Source organism: Acomys russatus, chromosome 29 (genome assembly GCF_903995435.1).
Source record: "Acomys russatus chromosome 29, mAcoRus1.1, whole genome shotgun sequence".
Classification (NCBI taxonomy): Eukaryota; Metazoa; Chordata; class Mammalia; order Rodentia; family Muridae; genus Acomys; species Acomys russatus.
In genome coordinates, this window is record NC_067165.1 from 29923903 (window position 1) to 29944268 (window position 20366).

At 41.5% G+C, this 20366-nt stretch overlaps 2 protein-coding genes across 7 annotated transcripts; one reads left to right on the top strand and one right to left on the bottom strand.

Annotated features, from left to right (window-relative positions):
- Positions 1-975: 975 nt before the first annotated feature.
- Positions 976-13462, top strand: Srsf10 (serine and arginine rich splicing factor 10). Of its 5 annotated transcripts, XM_051172114.1 has the most exons (7): positions 976-1143; positions 4174-4278; positions 7461-7564; positions 8559-8721; positions 9213-9266; positions 9398-9499; positions 12817-13462. In XM_051172114.1, the coding sequence occupies exons 1-7, from the start codon at positions 1079-1081 to the stop codon at positions 12875-12877; spliced, it is 654 nt and encodes a 217-aa protein (XP_051028071.1). In that variant the 5' UTR covers positions 976-1078; the 3' UTR covers positions 12878-13462. The 5 variants fall into 5 exon arrangements, with proteins under 5 accessions (XP_051028071.1, XP_051028069.1, XP_051028070.1 ...); XM_051172112.1 differs by lacking the exon at positions 9398-9499; XM_051172113.1 differs by lacking the exon at positions 9398-9499 and having other exon boundaries at positions 9216-9266.
- Positions 13463-17764: 4302 nt separating this feature from the next.
- Positions 17765-19769, bottom strand: Pnrc2 (proline rich nuclear receptor coactivator 2). 2 transcript variants are annotated; one of them, XM_051172120.1, is made up of 3 exons: positions 19597-19769; positions 18791-18991; positions 17765-18372 (listed from the first exon to the last, which is right to left on the bottom strand). In XM_051172120.1, exon 3 carries the CDS (start codon positions 18352-18354, stop codon positions 17938-17940), a length of 417 nt encoding a protein of 138 aa, XP_051028077.1. In that variant the 5' UTR covers positions 18355-18372; positions 18791-18991; positions 19597-19769; the 3' UTR covers positions 17765-17937. The 2 variants fall into 2 exon arrangements, with proteins under 2 accessions (XP_051028077.1, XP_051028076.1); XM_051172119.1 differs by having other exon boundaries at positions 18791-18995; positions 19597-19768.
- Between the last annotated feature and the right edge of the window lie 597 nt (positions 19770-20366).

The window sequence follows — 20366 nt, forward strand, 5'->3', positions numbered from 1 at the left end:
CTAGACTAGGGAAAATAGCTTTGGGTGCTCATATAAGGCTTGGAAATTTAGAGGGGTTCACAACCAAAAGAGGGGGGTGACGGAGGGGGGTGGAGTGGGCACAAGTGCGAAAGGTCTGTGGTAAGACACTTGGCTAAACTGGGCGTGGTGGCAAACACGCCTGCACTCGAGAGGCAGAAGCTCTGTGAACTCGAGGCCAGCCTGGTCTAACCCTGAGTGTAGGATAGCCAAGGTTACACAGAGAGAAACCCTGTCGGGGGGGGGGGGGGGGGAAGACACCTAGCTAGTATATACAAGGTCCTAGATTGGATCCCCAGAAAACAAAAACAAAAAACACCACCACCTGAGGCTTTCGTGAAGCGTTCATAAATTTAGAAGAAAAGGGGTTCAGAGCACAAAAAGTTAAGAGACCCCTTCTCATACAGGTACTTGGCAGGCGAGCAACGAATAAAGGACAGTAGGGCCCGGTTCTCACCGGGACGGGGCTGCGTGCACAGGTGACACAGATGTGGGGCAAGAGCAGCCCCGCCAAGGCAGAGTGCAAGCACTCCGAGCTGAAAAACCGAGGCACAACTCGGAACACAGGGTTTCGGGGGCAGCCCCTCCGGGTTCTGATGCTTAAAAGCGCAGCCATTGTAGGTTAAAACATCCGTTTGGCGACGCGAGGAGGGGTTGCCCCGGAGCGGCAAGGCAGAAGGAAAGGGCGGGAAAATGAAGAGCTAAAGAAAGAAAGAACGGGTTGAGGGGGAGGGGAAGAACCCGCTCCTGGAGCCAATGAATGGGACTGAGGCCGCGGCTCGAGCGGCAGGGCGCAGGCGCGCGCCCAGAGATCTCGCGGGAAAAAGCCGTTGTCCCTGCCGCTGCTGCGGGGAGGTAGGTGGGAAGGGGAGTGGAGGCGGGAGCGAAATCTCGCGAGAAGAGGTAGTTGCCGTAGCGGAGCCCTCGGGCTCTGGGAGAGAGAGAGAGAGAGCGTGTCTGTGTGTCTGCGCGTGTGTGTGAGTGGATGTGAGCCGCCGCCAGAGCTGCGGACGGTTTGCTGAGCCCGTTAGTGCCGCTGGCCCAGACTCCCGCCGCCATCATGTCCCGCTACCTGCGCCCCCCCAACACGTCTCTGTTCGTCAGGAACGTGGCCGACGACACCAGGTTAGAGCCCCCGGGGTGGTAGCTACTGCGCGGGGGAGGGAGGCCGCGGGCGCACAGGGAGCAGCGAGCGGCGGCGCGGGGGAGGGGCGGGGCGAAGATGGCGGGGCCCGCGCCGGGTCTAGGCCGCGCCGCCGGCCTCTGTGGGCCCGCGGGAGCGAGCGAGTCCCGGGCCGCCGCTGCCGCCGCCGCCGTGGGGCGTGCGAGCCGAGCACTCGGGGACCTTCCTCCCCGCGTGGTCGTAGCTGCTGCAGCCTGGCGGGCCGGACGTCTGGTTCTTCATTGATCCAACGTCCACGTTCCGTGGGGTGCACGCCCCCTCGCCCTGAAAGGAATTTTTGTTGTTGAAAGAGATTTAAAAAAAAAACAAAAAAAAGGTGGCGAGGTGAGGCGGGGCGGCCCGGGCCTGTGATGCCATCATCACTCGGCGAGGCTGAAGCGGGACGATCGACTCCGAGTTAGAGATCAAGCTCGGGCTACCGACGGGACCCCTGTCTCCCCCAAGTCAAGAGAAGATGCTAGTGAAATAACGGGAATCGGGGAGGGTGTGTTGGGAGCTTTATTTTCCCCAGCTGTAGGCATGGTGGTTAATGGATTAGAGATAATTGGGAAGAAAGGAATGGTTGAGGTTTGAGAAATTACCATTTTTCCGGTTAAATGGAGTATTCCTTGTCTTTCGTGGGAAAAAAATCTGTTTGGGACCGGAGTGCTGAAGACATCTCTCCCGTTAGGACCTTCGTGATTAACTTAGATGCACGGAGGCGGTACTTTTTAAGTAGGCCTTGTCGCCCGGAATAGCCGCCGCACTCAGATGGGTCTTGTACCTCAAGGCCAGCCCCGTAAGGTCTTCGTTATCAGCTATTCCCTTGCTTTAAATTAACTTCGCAATTTTTTTTTTGGAAGAGATTTTTTTAATCATAGGATCACGCTTCGTGTTTATAAATTAACTCCAAAGAAAAACTTGATTTTTTTTTTTATTGTTTTACTTCCTCTAGTCAATACGCAGAAAACAAAAACGGTTAATAAACGGCTATTTAAAAAGTCCCTTTTGTCATTTTAACACTTGTAGATATTGTGGTTTTATTTCAGATTTTTGATGGCTGATGCCTTTGGAAAATTTTTAGGGTAAGCTGAGGCCTGTGCGATTCCAGCATTTGGGAGGCTGAGTCAGGATTGCGTTCCAGTTCAAAAACCCTTAGACGACAATGAGACCCTGTCTTAAAAGAGAGATAGAAAAATACACAGTGCTTTTCAGAATGGTAGAGTATTTGGTAATTGTGTGGGGTTAGGGTTATTGCCCCCCCCTCTCCCCTACAGGGTTTCCCTGAATAGCCTTGGAGGGCCTCTAACTCACAGCGTTTGTTTTAGGTCAGGGTTTCTCTTGTAGCCTTTGCTGTCCCGGAACTTTCTCTGTAGACAGGTTAGCAGAGATCCTGCTGCTGCTGGGTACCACCACCAGCCTGGTGATTCTGGTTTTTGTGTGTTTTGTTTTGGGAGGGGGGTTGAAGACAGGGCTTCTCTGTGTAGCCTTGGTTGTCCTGGACTCACTTTGTAGACCAGGCTGGCCTTGAACTCAGTGATCAGCCTGCCTCAGCCTCCTGAGTGCTGGGATTAAAGGCGTGGGCTTGAAACCACTTTTTAACGTTCTTACTCAGAAGCCTTTCATGAGTTTCCCATTATCTTCTAAGACAAAAGCCAGCCAGGCATGGTGGTGCACGCCTTTAATTCCAGCTCTCGGGAGGCAGAGGCAGGCGGATTGCTGTGAGTTCGAGGCCAGCCTGGTCTACAAAGTGAGTCCAGGATGGCCAAGGCTACACAGAGAAACCCTGTCTCGAAAAAAAACAAAACAACAACAACAAAAAAAAGCGTGGGCCACCATGCCAGGCATGTTTTCTGTTTTTTAAAAACAATCACCAGCCAGAAGTGGTGGAGCATGCCTGTAATCCCAGTGCTAGGGAGACAGAGGCAGTTAGGTCGCTGTAGGACAGCCTGATACAAAGCAAGTCCAGGACAGCCAAGGCTACACAAGAGAAACACTGTCTCAAAAAAACAAAAAACCAGAAGACAGCATGGTGGCACATGCCTGTAATCCTAGCACTTGGGAGGCAGAGGCAGGCCGATCTGTGTGAGTTCAAGGCCAACCTGGTCTACAAAGAGAGTCCAGGACAGCCAAGGCTACACAGGGAAACTCTGTCTCAAAAGGGGGGGGGGGGACACAGAATGCATGCCCTTTGTGCACAGTGAAGGCTGGATTTTTAAACCTACAATGGTTTACTGATGTGATAGAAAATAGTAATAGCCTTTAAGCACAGCCCCCTTCTCTCCCTAGAGACAGGGTCTCAAGTACAGGCTGTGATTTGCCTTGGGCTGGCCTTAAATTTACTTTTTATCCTATCTTAGCCATCTCCATCCTAGGTATTGGCATAAGAGACAATGCCCAGTACTACAGAGTGCTTTCTTTCCATGCTTCCTTTTCTAGCTCAGGCTATATGTAGCCCAGGCTGCCCCTGAACTTGTAGCAATTCTCCTACCTCGGCTTTTCCAGTACTTGGGTTAATCAGTTTTTCTGCCTTAACAGTGCTGGAGTCAAAGGTGGGCTGCTCTTGGCCCACACCTGTAATCCCGGCACTCGGAGGCAGAGGCAGGCCAACCTCGGAGTTTTGGAGGACAGCCTGGTCTACAAAGCGAGTCCAGGACAGCCACGGCTATACAGAGAAACCCTGTCTGGAATAATGGGGAGTCCGGGTGGTGGATGGCTTTGGATTTTTGAGAAAGGGTTTCTCTGTGTAGCCCTGACTGTCCTGGAACTCTGTAGACAAGGATGGCCTTGAACTCAGAGATCCGCCTGTCTCTGCCTTCCTAGTGCCTGGATCAAAGGCCTGTGCCACCACTGCCTGCCTTGTCTTCAGATTTTCGAGACAGAGGTTCTCCATGTACCTAACCCTGGCTGTCCTGGAACTTGCTCTGTAGACCAGACAAGATGATACTGAAATATGAACATGTTCAGGCTTGAGTTTTTTTATGATGTTTTAGGTCTGAAGACTTACGTCGGGAATTTGGTCGTTATGGTCCAATAGTAGATGTTTATGTCCCACTTGATTTCTACACTCGACGGCCAAGAGGATTTGCATATGTTCAATATCCTTTCTTCAGATGGATGATTAGTGAGGGGTGTTGAAGTTTGAAATTCAAGTTTTTATGTAAGTGGTAACATCTAAAAATAGTCTTACTTTTGTCCTCTAATGTCTTATGTCTTCAAATCTTTAAAAATTCTGATTCATTGCCTATTTATTAAAGTTAATCCAAAAACGTTTAAATTCCCATCCATGCTGCTGAAACTCAAATCAGTGATTGTGTGATTTAAATTTGAATACATTGGTTGTTGCCACCTTTGATATGTCAAAGTAAAAGTTAATGTGTTCTTGTTCTTAGCTATTAAAGTTTAGTAATCTTGTTTGTTATTTTGAATCACTTGATCAAAAACAAATTGTATAACAATGAGGTAAACTTCTTTAATATTGTCCCCTAATTTGCTGTCCTCTGTTGTTACCTCAGAATGTAAAGCTGTACAGTTATGGCGACCCCAAAGAGAAAGCATGAAAGAACTTTTATAGAGTAGAGTTCAACACTTAAGGCAAGTAGACAAGCCAAAGACCTCTTAAGGATCAGGCTTGAAGAGAAGGGAGAGTTTGGGAAAAGAAAAAATAAAGAAAAGCTGGAAGAAGGACAAGCCTAATGGGAGACAAAGCCTCGATTTATCCACAAAGGGGGAAAAGGTTGTTTTTCAAAGTTAAAGATAAAGCCATCTGTCATATTTGACCAAGCATCTCATGACAAGTCCTTCTGACAAGCACTAAAAGAGTTAAAGGTCAAGATGAAGTTGAATGATGGCCAAGATAAAGGAGCCATACCTGATGTATCCTACGGAGTAACTACTTTGCTTTTTTTTTCCTTTTTCTTTTTCTTTTTCTTTTTCTTTTTTTTTTTTTAATGTTTTCCAAGCAGTTAATTTTCATAATTATGCTGGTTTGGTCTAGTGACAAAACCTGTAACTTGAATTTGTGTGGGGCTTTGATATTGTGATTGTGGTCTTGTGTGAGTGTATTTTCTTTTATCAAGTTAAATATAGCAAAATAGAACACTGTTAAGTTTTAAGTTCAGCTTAATTGGCTTTCGGACAGGTCATCAGAGGTTCTTTGGAGAAGCGCAAGGTATTAAAATCTAGTCACAGAGCCCTACAAAAAGGGGAGCAAGTGCATGCACTGGGTACTGCTTAGAAAAACAGCTGATGGTCTAGGGACGACCCACTAGAAATAAGTAGAGATAGATCTTCTTGGTTTGTTTTTGTTTTTCCTAAGTGGCTGCTGACTCTGTGACTCCTGGCCCTGCATGGATTGCAGAAGGCCCTCTTTCAGAGTCCTAATTGAGGTGTCTGGGGAATGAGTCTTGACCCCAGATTTCAGGAGATTTCCCATTTTTGACCTTCTGTAAGGTCATTTCCATGTGCAAGGAAGCAGGGAGGGCACCGTCTAAGGCTGTGGATTTGAAGCCAGAAACCTTTCTTGTTGCCTAAATTCATTTTCTTGAAACTCTGACCTTGTAAATTCCTAATGAAACTCAGGGGAAAGCCAAAACTGCTTGTGTGGAGCCAATGGTCAGGAGAAAAAGCTGTGGGTTAGTTGTAAAAGTTAAAGGATAGGATAGTGCCTATGTCTGGCTTCATGGATACATTGATCCAGTCTGGTGCGTAATGTTGATCGGGGTTTGCATTGTTTGAGATGGCCTGGGTACAGTGTCAGCAGTAATTTACCTCAAGCGTATGTTGTGCCTGAACAGTAATGATACAGGGGTGGTAAGTTAACAGGCGTGTCAGTTTCATTTTGGGGACATAAAGATTTCTTGATAGCCAATACAGTGATACCTGGCTGCCCCTACTACTGCTGGGTCTTCCATAGTCCTCTTCCTACTTAGTCTTTTCCTCCACTCCTGGGCTTCAGAGGTAGGTAAGGTATAAAGCCTTGTCCTCTATACCAGGAGGATGCTCTACACATGCTCATAGTCTTGCGGCTTCGGGTGAGAATTATTCTGAAACTACTATCTCTTGGGTTAACAAAGTAGACTGCCCATTAAGTTTAGCACTAAGTACAGTTAACCTTGACGGACATTTATTTACAGCATTCTAAGGTTCTAAAAGTTGAAAGCATGGTTATTTGAGGCTTTGGGAAAACCTTCTGTTTAACTTGTATATACATACTGGCTTCAGAAAGAGAGCTTCAGGCCTGTGGCCTTGAATTACTTTTGGAACAAAAAGTGGAAGTCTAGTGATAGGCTGAAGCAGACTGTCTTTTGAATAAATACATCAGTTTTGAAAACAATGTGTCACTTTGGGGGTATTTTCTTAGTTGATGCTCCAGATCTGCATGTACCTCTGTTTCAAGAAACTGAACTGGATGTGCTTAGAATGACGACTTTTAGGATATGATAAAAGTCCATTCCAGAAGTCAGTGTTTTCTCAGTCATGGTCTTGAGTGTACTTAGCTCCCATTAGAATGACGCTTTTAGGGAAGATGTATTTGGACAACGTACGTTTTCCTACTTCATGCTGGTAAATCCTGTCATGATTCAGTGGGAAACCAGTCTAAAATGCAGTTCTGCAGGAAGTTGCATGGTTAGTGTCGTAGTTAGGCCTTTTCAATCGAATCCTCATGGCACTTCTTGGTGGAGCGCTTTTACAGTCTGCATGGATGCAATGTGCATTTGGCATAGTAGTGATTGGGTATATTGCTTGACTTCAACTTAATGCCTGTAAGTGACTAGCAGCATACCTGTCTTTCCTGTGCAGTACAAGGAAGACAACTACATGAAATAATATTGCCTGTGTCTGAAAAATTAATTAAGTCAGTGCTTTCATCTCTTGTAAAGCATACTTTACTTGCTTCCTAAGAACTACTGGCATCTTTTTTATTTGAAATAAATATGAAAATTATTTTGGTTTTATTGTAAGAAAATTTTTGGTACCCACAGAATTGACTGATTTGCTTTTTTATTTTGTTTTATAAAGTTAATTCTTAGTACATAGGGAAGTTTTTTATGGTGTACCTTGGTAGTTTGGTTAAAGCAAATCTTATTACAACATGTATTTACATGTGTTTCTTTAAACTATGCAATAGAAAATTTTATTTTTATACTGTGGTGAGTCAACCAAATAGTTAAGTAGGGTCTGAATGAACAATATTGGGAGATTGTGAGTTGTATCGGGCTTGGCAAGCCATTCATTATCAAAGTCTACAAAACTTTTCAAGCCCCTTAACATTTAGCACATTTGAGGATGTTCGTGATGCTGAAGACGCTTTACATAATTTGGACAGAAAATGGATTTGTGGGCGTCAGATTGAAATACAGTTCGCACAGGGGGATCGGAAGAGTAAGTACCCTTGTACCCAGCATATGCAGTGTGCTGCTTTTTATGCTTAAGTTCGTTTTTGTTTTTTCTGTCTCTTAAGTCATCTCATAAAAGAGCTTAAATTTTTATTTGGGTAGTTGTGTGGGTGCATGACTATGAGAATGAATTCCTCGGATTAGACTGGAGAAGACTGGATTAAACCTTGTCTAGATTCCATGTCAGTGCTTGGCAAGAATACGCCACGTGTTAGCTGCTTACTTAGAGTGGTAGGGTGTAGACTTTTGAGTTGTGTAGACCTGGCTTTGAATTCTGACTCAGCTGTTCTAGACAGATGAGCTGAGATACTAAAAGATGGGTTACCATGGCTGTTGAAGAGTTGTTAATTAAGTGTGAGCTCCTTTTAGCTTTTCTATACATTGATTCTCAGAGCTACATAGTTACATGTTTTTACATGTTCTTTGTAGGCCAAATCTTGAATTTCAGATACTCTTGTGGTGTTGGTTCCTCTAGTCAAATGTACTTTACACATGGTGTGGTGGTGGTGCGTGCCTTTAATCCCAGTGCTGGGGAGGCAAGGGCAGTCTGATCTTTGTGAGTTAATAATAACATTCCAGTTATGTTTCTCGCACCAAAACAAAGGCATGTTTTGAGTTACTAAACACAGTGTTTACTAACTTAGTGTAAGAGAAAGAATGCAGGAATTACCTAGGTATGACAACATACACCTTTAATCTCAGCACTCATAGTTTGAGGCCAGTCTTTCTATATACTGAGCTCCAGGCCAGCCAAGCCTATATTAATGAGATTTTGTCTCTAAAACGTAGGGCTGGAGAGTTGCTAAGAACACTAACTGCTCTGCTAGAGAATCCAGGCTTGATTTCCAGCACCCACACCATTAGCAGCCTTCCGTAACTCCTATCCTGGGGCGCTTCTGGAATTTGGGGGTGTTATTAGAGCATGACTGCTTAAGTGCTGAGGTTTTAATGTTTCTAAGTATTTATATTCTACTCCCTAGCACCAAACCAAATGAAAGCCAAGGAAGGGAGGAATGTATACAGCTCTTCACGTTATGATGACTATGACCGATACAGACGTTCTCGGAGCCGAAGTTATGAAAGGAGGAGATCAAGGAGTCGCTCTTTTGATTATAACTATAGGAGATCTTACAGTCCTAGAAAGTAAGTGTGGTATGCAGTGACCTGTTTTAATGTTTGTAGCCAACTACAATGGCATTAACCTGTACTCTCAGCTATTCAGAAGACTGAGGTGGGAGGGCCTCAGGAGCTCTAGGCTCATTTAAACAATAAAGTGTTATAAGGCTCTGTCTTAAAAGTAAAAAATATGCAGCCAGGTGTGGTAGCACATACCTTTAATCCCAGTACTTGGAAGGCAGAGGCAAGTGGATCGCTGTGAGTTTGAGGCCAGCTTGGTCTACAAAGTGAGTCCAGGACAGCCAGGACTGTTAACACAGAGAAACCCTGTCTCTAAAAGCAAAAACAAAGAAAAAGCTTAAAAGATGCTTGCTAATATATTTTTTAAATGCCTTATGTGTGGTTGTGTGTGTTAGGTGCTTTATTAAGATTTAAAGGTATTTTTTAATGCTTTATTTAAAAATCAAGACTATAAATAGACATTTGTCACTGTTTGCTTTTTCTGATATGCTTTTTAGCAGTAGACCGACTGGAAGACCACGGCGTAGCCGAAGCCATTCCGACAATGATAGGTAAATAATTTTGCTTTGAAAAAGACTCATGTTTTTCTATTTCAGAGTGAACTTTTGCTCTAAAAGTAACAAATTTGATTAATATAGAATTTAATTTTTACTCTAATTGTATCTCTCCTCTGTTTTGAAAGATTCAAACACCGAAATCGATCTTTTTCAAGATCTAAATCCAATTCAAGATCACGGTCCAAGTCCCAGCCCAAGAAAGAAATGAAGGCTAAATCACGTTCTAGGTCTGCATCTCACACCAAAACTAGAGGCACCTCTAAAACAGATTCCAAAACACATTATAAGTCTGGCTCAAGATATGAAAAGGAATCAAGGAAAAAAGAACCACCTAGATCCAAATCTCAGTCAAGATCACAGTCTAGGTCTAGGTCAAAGTCTAGATCAAGGTCTTGGACTAGTCCCAAGTCCAGTGGCCACTGATAGCATAAACCATGATGCTTTCTAGGCATGTGTCACTCATTTACTCATAGTTTGGTATACCTAAATTATCAGGAATACAATGTTGCAATGATGCGTTTAAAACAAAAAGCAAAACACTTGTTAGTTCTCCCTGTACTGGGCAATGGTTATAATTAAAATGATATGCTGTTGAGAAGCCACTCTTAAGAGTCCAGTTTGTTTAATGTTATGGGCAGCTACCAATTTGTGGTGTCTGTATATTTTTGTAAAGATTCTCATTTTTTATGCTTGAAGTATTTGGTGAAAAGATGTTGGTTGACCATAATTTGCAACATTGTCTTATTAAAAATAAATTTTCATATCCATATTTGGTAGAACTGTTAACCTAGAAATGTAGCTTGCTAATAAGATAGGATGATACAAAAAAGTGAAGTTGTAGCCACATTACAACACTGACTGCTCAGACACATTTAGGTTCAGGGTGGACCTTTATGTCTTGTCAAGATGTCTAAGCCCGTGATGATTATTTATGATGCAATGTGGTATAGTTCTTTTGTTAACTCCACTGTCTGGGGATTGATGCCAACTGGTTTAAATAGCGTTTTCAGGGAGATTGACCTTTTCACTGAAACATGGAGCCTTCACTGCTTTTTCCCCTCAAGCCCTGCTGGTTTCTAAGATTTGGAACATTAAAACACAAGGCGGGGGAATTCCCCTTAAGTTTTGAGTGTGTCGATTATGGTGGAAATCATTTTAAGGGGGAAAAGACTGTTCTTAACATAGTTTCTCTAAAATTTAACTATTGTTGATCATTGTTATTTAGGGGGATTGTTTCATGTTTCCTCTCCTCCCCCACCCCCCACGTTAGAAGCAAGTAAACTGTTTGAAAGTACATTTTGTTTGTTTATCTGCTTAGTGTAAAACAAACTGATTTTTGATGCTTACAGCACTTGGCATGTGCGTTTGTGTCAAAATCTGCCTGCCCTCTCTCTTCATGAGGGAGGCTTGCTCTTCACGCCTCAGTTTAATACTGTGAGGCAAGTTGAGAAAATGACACTCCGGGTGATTCTGTGGGGCCGTGAGTTTTTGGGAAAGCTGAGTTTTAAGCAAAAAGCCACATCACTTAGTTTTTGATAACGTAGGACATGACTAAAAACAAGTAAATGATACCCTTAAATATTTATGACTTCTAGTATTGTTTTGGAGGCAACACAGTGACTTGAAATGTCCAGTGTCATTTCAGAATAAAAAGCTAGCATCTTTAAAATCTCAGATTGCTTGCTTAGAGATGTGAGTGAAGATGCAGTGGGCGATGACCCTCTAGAAGATTACCTTATTTTTCCTTTCAATTTTGATTTTAGAAATCTAGACTTTGCTTGTAGAGAACAAGAGATGGTTCTTAAGAACTGTGTGTGGAATGTGTTTGGAGGATTAATTCTAGAACCTTTGTATATTTAATAGTATTTCTAACTTTTGTTTCTTTATTGTTTGCAGTTAATGTTCTTGTTCTGCTATGCAATCATTTATATGCACGTTTCTTTAATTTTTTAGATTTTCCTTGGATGTATAGTTTAAACAACAAAAAGTCTATTTAAAACTGTAGCAGTAGTTTGCAGTTCTAGCAAAGAGGAAAGTTGTGGGGTTAAACTTTGTATTTTCTTTCTTATAGAAGCTTCTAAAAAGGTATTTTTATATGTTCTTTTTAACAAATATTGTGTACAACCTTTAAAACATCAATGTTTGGATCAAAACAAGACCCAGCTTATTTTCTGCTTGCTGTAAATTAAGCAAACATGCTATAATAAAAACAAAATGAAGGAAATAATGATTAACTGGAATTATTATAGTTCTGAATGAGTCTAAAATAATGCAAATAATCTTTTGTAGATATAGGACTATTTTAACCAGTGTTGACATTAGGCACAACTACCCTACTTCGGGAATGATAGACCTACCAGAAATCTACATCTTTACATAGTACTTAAGAATTCCTTATGTCAAAGTCATGCCATGATTGGTTATTCATTAAGCCTCTTGGGATAAATAATATAAGAGGTTATTTAGTAGTGTTGATAGATATACTAAACTGAAAATTTGGACAAGCTAACTATAAATTTATACTTTCATTATTACAAAGACTCCTGTTCTTTCCCCTTCCTAAACAAGACATACTGGGTTTTATGTTTATGACATGATGTAAAATTTTTTTCATTGAATGTCAGTGAACTTTTAAATGATAATCACCAGGGGAGGTTGGTTTCAGGTATTTTGTGGACTGAATTCTAGTTTCTTTGCAGTAACAATTTTAGCTGGTAATTTATTACTTATGCTGTGCCAGACATTATTCAAGATACTTTGTTGGGTCGTGTCCCCCCCCCCCCCCCCCCCACTGTTCACAAAACCCTTTAAGGACGATTCTCCTCCCTCAATCCCCATATCAGGAAACTAAGTCACAGAGTGAAAACTGTAAATGGCAGAGCCCAGATTTGGTTCTTAAATTTTTATAGAAACAGTAGTTGAAGGGTTAGCCCAATGAAATTGCTCATTCCATAGAACTAGAAGACCTGATTTACTTTGTTTTTGTCGATTTATACACTCGGACTGTTAACTTGAGAAGCTTACACACTTGTTTATGAAATGGTGTGCCCAACAGAGCTTCGCAAGGACTGTATACAGCTGCACTCATATTAGGATCCTACTGATAACATGATGACTTTTACAGTTTTAAGCTAAATTTGGGTCATATTGTTAAGTCCACAGGTAACGAGAACCCCCTGTGTGTCTAGCAGTGTGCTCCATTGAGTAGGATAGTCGTGTCAAGATTCAAGAGAGGCCTGACACTTCGCCTCTCTTTTACTTTAAAAAAAAAAAAAAATCTGCTTTTTTTTTTCCTTCTCCCCTCTCTTTTAAATAAGCCAAATAAGCAAGAAGAAAAGCGAGAGAGAACGAATGCTTCAATGAGAAAGGACAGGTTTGAGCTGTTAAGTTACAACCCAGGGAAAAGACCTGGGAACTACTGTACTATTCTCTTGAAATTTTGGCCCAGTAAGCTGCTACATCCAGTTCAACTAACAAAATCCTGTATACCACAGAGAAGAATAAAGAGAAAACCAAACTGACAAACATCCTTCTTTTATTTAAGACCAAACTGCAGCTGGAATACCCAGTACAGTTCTACTTACTACACTTCAAGAAAGATCTGAAAGCGGAAAAAAGAACCAAAGAAGGGCAGTTCAAGCGACCAAAGGGTGGGTGGAAGGTGCTGCAGTATGAATACTGTACGAATATTTTGACTCTGGTCTGAAACGATAAAAGAATTAACGAAACTACATGGAATAATTGAAGTCCCTTCAAGTTTGAAAGTAAGCATTTTAGGACAAATAAAAGGAAACTCAACTTTGTACTTGTGGAAACTAATCCCTAAATATGAACAGGTTAATATTGATTCATGGGTTGCAGATCCATGATAAGTTACTGGAAACTAGGATGTCTGAATATCAAGGAAGACAGCCATAGTCTCTAACAGTGCCTCTCTTGGTCTGTCTCAAAACTAAATTGGATGGTAAAGGTGTGGTCCAGTATAAAGCTTTCTTGGTTATCTCCTAAAAGTCAGTTCCACTTAATGCCAATTATGGCAGGTCTTGCCTTTGTTTATTCTAGTGCCAGTATTTTCTGCTTACCTGTTTGTTTTGTTGCATCTAAGTTTATTTACTTGTATACCATATGCAGTTTACATCTAACCACTCCTTCCCAGGCTCATTCTACTGATACTTGACATCCACTCATGAGGGCCCGTCTCTGCTCACCTCTTGCCTAGACACTTATGTTCAACAGATACATATTGAACCATGGCTGTGGGTAAAAACTACTGGATAATTGAAGAGAAGAATAGATAATTCTAGGTAAATACATACTGAGCACAGTCTAGTGAATTATTACAGTGTAGCCTCATTATCTTGGGGTATATTGTGATACTTCATACCACTCATCCTGATGTAATTACAAAACAAAATATACTATCAAAGAAAGGTAATTTTATGGTTGTCTGCCATTTAAAGTATCTAGTATTTGTTGTATCCCATTGCTATAAATAATGAAGAGAACCTGTGATAAACTGATTTATTGTGCAGTGATTCATATACTACAGTAATATTAAGTTGTTAACTTTTGGCTTGGTCAAATAGATAATCTCCAAAATAAAAGATATTTAACTTTGCATTAAAGTAGGCCCTGGGTGCTACAATTAGATTACTTTGAGGCAGACAGCTTACCCCATTGGACTTAGTATATTCTGTATTGAAGAAAATGTTTACCAGATTAGACTTTTTAGTGATCTACTTGTACATTTTATAGGGGACATATTCTGTGTATAGTTAATAAATAACTTTATAGTATCACAAGATGTTTTGGATTCCTTAGTTCCTTATTAGGATATGAAGCTTGTTTATTATAATACCGATTCCATCACATTTGAATTTTTGTTGTATTTTTGCCACATATTTAAAACTATGTCAAAAATCTGAAATCTGGAAACAGTGTTAAGCCTTTGACCATTTTTTAAATGTAGTAGGATTACACATAAATGAAGGGAGAGGTAAAATGAAGGTTGTGTTCAAACAAACTTCAGCCTGCCTAAACTCAAAAAGGCAGCAGGTACCAGGTGAGAATTATAAATTTTGGCTGCGTTTTTGTTGATGCTTTTATTTTGAATCAAGTTGAAAATGCTTTTATAGTCCCCCCTCCCCAAGAACACAATAAAAATTGATAAAAACTGAATTTAGCGTTTATTTTAAGATTATAAATTACATGTATTTTATACCATTATATAATCATTATCATTGGATTGGTTTTAAAGGCAGAGGTCCATGTATTTAACATCTGTGCAGTTTGTAGCTGTTCTACCTCCCCCTTTCATTTCCTTTCAAATTTGAGGTTAAGGCCTTCCAGGGAGAGTATTAAGTGTGCTCAGATGAGGCTTTTTTGTTTTGTTTTGGGTTCATTTACAAGTACAGTGACAGTATTTTTAAGTGTAGTAAATTAGAAAGGACTCCTGTGGTTTGAGTAGCTGTTGAGTTAGAGTGATTGTATTAGTCTGTCTACTGTGGTTTCCCTGGTACACTAAATGCTGTCAATATTACTAAGCACTTGCTTTGCAAGTTGTCATGTTTTCCAGATATTTCTACTTAACCTTAAATCACTCCCAGTGAGTCCTTATCCTGTTTTTCAAATGAGAAAATTGTCTTGTAAGGAATACCCACCAGGTAGACAGGAAATTTTGCTACATACCTTCTAAAACTTTTATTAGGTTCAAAGTACATTCCAAGATTTATAGGCTGTTGAAGCTCAGGCACTCTGAGCTGGCTTTCTTTTGGTTCTTCACTGAACTTCCTTTTATTTTTTATTTTAAACTGTTTCTTCTCAAGATACTCTATGACGGAAAAAGGCTCTTTTCTCTTTGGTGTTTTCTTGTCTCTTCCACCTGTGTTGTTAGTGGCTGTGTATTTGTAAAGCTGGTTCACCATTCACCCTGTGTTAAAGGTGAAGTAGTTGGGTTTCTGCTCCCCCCCCCCAGAGTTGTGGGGATAAGAAATTGAGGTATGTAAATTTTTGAAAGGCCTCTGTATTCTAGGGCTTTTTGTTTGCACATCAATTTTTTTTTTAAATATTGGAGACTAAAATAAACTGGTTTAGGAGCTTTTTTTTTTTTTTTTTTTTTTTTTTTTAATTTGTGGTTTTTCTGTAAACTGTATTTTACCTTATACCCAGAGGACATGTTTCTGGGGTTTTAGAGATAAATTGACTTAGAGTTGTTGAGTCTTGCCTATGAAAATGCAGGTGGGGAGAACATGGGAAGCTGCAAAATTTAGAACCATCTGAAATACTTTGTGTTAATAAACTAAAGGTAAGGTTGTCATATCGGTGGCAGTACATAGAACACTGGTACAGTATGTCTGCCTTCAGCAACTCCACCCAGTAGATTCTGCCATACTTTCTGGCTCTGCAGAAACATTGATTGAAATTTCATGCAGCTGTACTGACTGAAGGCTGACTCATACTTCATTAGTCCTTTTTGTTTTCCAGACAGGGTTTCTCTCTTAGTAGCCCTGGCTTTGTAGACCAGGCCTGCCTCTCCAGTGCTGGGATTAAAGAAAGTGTGCCACCCTGCCTGCAAGTTATGAGTAATGTTTTCTTAGTGTCTAGTGAGGTGTTTGTAACGTCAACGAACGTTTTAATCCCAAACTAGAAATCCAATTATATCGCTGTATTCTAACGCATACATCAAAAACAATTTATAGGCAGAAGCACAAAAAGAATTTGGCTGGAGATAGCTCAGAGGTTAAGAGCACTAGCTTTCTCTTTCAGAGGTTCTGAGTTCAATTCCCAGCAACTCACAAGCAGCTATGAGATCTGCTGGCCTCTTCTGGCCTGCAGATGTACATGCAGGCAGAACACTGTACATAATCTTTTTGACATAGAAGGCAGGTGAGCTCGCTGAGTTTGCGTACAGCCTAGTCTACACAGACCTTGTCTCAAAAATTTTAAATTGACACTAGTCATGTTCATGGAACTATATTAGGGCATGAAACAATAATCTAACCTTCTAACTATAACTATGTTTAGCCTTCCTGTGGGATTGCCTAAGTAGTTTAAACTGTCCACCAGAAAGTAAGTTTGCAATTACTAATAACTAAATTTTTAGTTGTTTGAAACTGGGTCTCTATATAAGCCAGGCCAAACTAATTTTATGAGTAATCATAAGATGTGGAGATTTTTAATTATATTGCTTTATACAACATTTATACATTTGCATAAGTGATTTATTCCCCCCTTAGCCTGTGGGAAAGGAAGTCTAAAGATTAAAGTCTAGCTGGGCATGGTGGTGCACTTCTTTAATCTCATCATTTAAAGAAAAAAGTAACTCCCAAGCAGCAAGCAAAGTAGCACCATCACAGTCATCTCAAGATTGTTCAGCCATAAACCATTTAAATAAAAACAATATACTGGGAGGGAAAAAGTTTTATTTCTGAATTATGTTTTAAAATCTGATCATAATTATTTTATGAGCTCCTTTAGGATGGGTATACAATGTTTGGGCAATGTCTGAACTTAATTGAGAAATATGATAAAACTTAAGAAAATACAATATAAACATTGAAAAATACCTGCTATTTGGGTTAGCCATGCAAGAGATAAACTTTGCATAAGTAATCCTGGCTGCACTTAAGAATCAGTTACTTTTTAGGATTCATAAAGCCAAAATGAGTCTTTGGGTTTAAGAAGATTGGGGAAGGAGTCTTGTACTGCATCTTACATCTTTTTTTAAAAAACAGGGAATGTCTTAGCAGCTTAAATCTTTTCAGCTATAAAAACTTAACACAACAGACTGACTTTGTATAGTTCATGAGCACGCCAGTCACATGGATTTACTGGCACTTAAGCACACAGGCAACCTTAAAAACTGGAGACCTTTAAAATTAGGCCATAGCATAAAAAAGTTAATAGCCTTACACTCACCAAATTGACACTAAAAATAGTCTCACTTTGTAAAGGCCAAGAAAACTTTACATATGTTACAAGCTTATTACATGTATTTACATGGCTCTTTCTTCCCTAGATAGTTAAATGTACATAACTCCCTGCTTCAAGCAAATGAGGCCAGATCACCTCAGATGCTTTGGGGGACACTATAGTATGAAATGTTCTTTGAAAGCTATCAATACTATTTTTGAAAAAGATTTGGTATGTCTCTAGGTAAATAAATAACTATCCACTGCATTTGAATATGACCTATTCAATTGAATAGACCAATATAGGCTATTGACTTTGCCTAATCCTAATGCACTCCAGTGCCCTTTATACATTTATCATTGCAGCTAAAGAAATTTTTTTTTACTGTCCATAAGATCTGGGTGGCCCTAGAACGTGTAACTGAACTGTGCCTTGTCTGCAGTCTTTCATACCTTAACCAAATGCTTTTACTGTCTTATTTCTTCACAAATGAGTGTTAACCTATAAATCCTATTTTCCCCATCACACACACACAAAAAGGCTGATCACTGTTTCCCAATTCTAAACTTAAATTTAGTTAGCCTACACTACCAAATAGAATTGATTAGTCACTTTAACTGCACCAATGCTATTACAATACAGTGCCCATAGCACAGCAATCTGCTTATACTTGTAAGCAGTTTTCACAAAATGTCAAACCTACTGGTGGCCATGTGTAAACATCACAAGATTTAAAATTAGTACTTATCTAATCTTATACCTGTACTTTAAGTAAGGTTTTAAGTTGAAATGTCATTACTTCCTTATCTGAAGGGTTCAAGGACACAGGAACCCAGTGGCTTGGTGGCTTGGGGAGAACACTTGGTGATGGTGGTTCACTAAATTTGGCTCCAGCATAGTTTTGATTAGCTTGAGACTTAAAAAGCAAGCTAGGACTTGATAAGCTAGCATTCCAGTTTGTGGTGTTAGAAAGGCTCGTGTTCTTCCCTCCATTCTGCATAGCTTGCCATGCAGCTGCCGATGGGCTGTGCCCGTGTCCTCTTTCTTTTTTCTTGTGAACAATCTTCATTTGGGAATTCTGATCCTTGGTCTTCTGTCTGTTGTGCTGTTGGCTCTTACTAGCGTTTCTAGATTGAGGGTCTGGAATGGTATGCCTCTCACCACCACCCATTTTCAGCTTCTTTGTCACCTGTAAATAAATGTAAACAATAATAAGGTTCTAAGTGTCACAAAGCCCTGATTCTAGAAGTGTGTGTGTGTGAGAGAGAGAATGAATATATATATGAGACTAGCTGGGATCACAGGCAGGGCTTGCCTTGCCAAACCATCTACCTCAAAAATACAGCAAGTTCTGAGCCAAATACCAGTTTGTGAAATTGATGCCAGAGAAGCTGTTTCTTCTTTGTACAGCCTAAGAAGATGGCCCTACACACTTGAACCAACCCCTTTCGGCAGGGTCTCCTATACCAGACTGGCTGCCAACTTTTAAGTAGTGTTGCTGGGATTCCCAGGTACATACCAGCATGCGAGGCTGCAATCCCTAATTATTAACTTCAAATTGCTTCTATCAGAAGATACTGGCCTCATTATGATGTGAATCTTTATACCTTTCAGTCTGCTTTTCAGATTGCAGGATTTCCACTACTTGTCCTCTTCCCTGCTGCCAAGCCCAAGATAAGAGACGTTGCTTTCTGCTAGATCCTTTCCTTTGTCTCAGTATGCAAGTTTTCATGAGCCAATCTGCTGATTTCAGCCTAGGAGCTGAGGCCAACATCGAGTCTCCTCAGCACACAAGTTTGAGAGAAGTCCTAGCTAGAAAAGGAAAGAAAATTAATTAGTTGAAAGCAACCCAAGAAGTCCCTTAGACATAAAGTAATGGTTATTGCTACTTGAAGGCCTTTCAAAGTAAGATGTTTGGCTTTAATATTAGCTTACAACTCTTGGGGACTTTTTTGAAGAGTTAACTGCAAGTCCTGCACGTTCTAAAGGCAAGCTAAGGAAGCATTCGCTTCTGTAAGAAACTAGGGACTTGTTTTGGTTTTCGAGACAAGGTTTCCCTTGTGTAGCCTTGGCTGTCCTTGACTCAGACCAGGCTGGCCTCGGATTTAGCGATCCGCCTGCCTCTACCACCCGAGTGCTGGGATTAAAGGACTGCGCGAGCACACCGGGTTTATTCGGATATAACGCTTCCAATATATTTAAGACATATACGTCGGCTCAGAGGGTCAAACACCCTCACAAGGCTGAGAAGACCTCCAATTTAGTAAGTCGCAAGGTTCATGCTCCCAGTCGCCCGCAATGCGAACCGACAGGTTTTCAGCCTCCTCCCGGGCCGCCCGCCCGCCTGCTTCCTCCCGCCCGATCCAACAATGGTGTGCGCGGTGGCCAACATGGCCGCCCCCGCCACACTCACCGACTTCGAGTTCGGGCGGCGGCGGCAGCTCCCACTCGATCCCCAAGCTTCCCTCCCTTTCCAGGGAGAAACGATGCACTGATCAAACTGCCCACGAGCGAGTCACAGACCACAGCTCCGTTTTCAACCAACCTCCTCCTGCCTTTACCGACAAAATGGAGGTCGCTGCGAGCGCGGAAGAGGGCTAGTGACTACGCGGCCAATGAGGACGCAGCAGCGCGTGCCTCGGCCAATGAGACGGCGGCCACCGCCTGTTGCTGGGGCAGGCCGGAGGGAGTGCGGGGGAGGCTGTTGTCGTGGTTTGAAATCCTGCGGGAGGAGCATGTCGGGAATAACTGCCCAACTTCGGCCCCCGCGGTGCGGTGATTCCCATGGGCGGGCGCAGGGCGGCTCTTCTTGGCGTAGCTGTCCTTTGCTTCCGTGACCAGGCTCTTGCGCCGCTATTTCTGTGTCCTGCAGTCTCTTCTCAGCCTCAGAAGCTGTTCGTGGGTCGTGTTCTCCCCACCCAGAGCCCGGCAACCATTCTACACATGACCATTTGCACTTCCTTCTGCATGTCCCCGCTGACCTAACTGCACTTTTTCTCGGAACCTGAAACGGTCACCAGCATCAGGGCCACCTTTTTCTAAACTCAGCACTGGCTCGTTTTTTGTTTTTGTTTTTTGTTTTTTTTTTTGTTTTTGTTTTTTGTTGTTGTTGTTGTTTTTGTCTTGTTTAGTAAGTGGGAGAAACAGGAGAGAGAAAAATAACAAACAAAAAAAAACTACTCC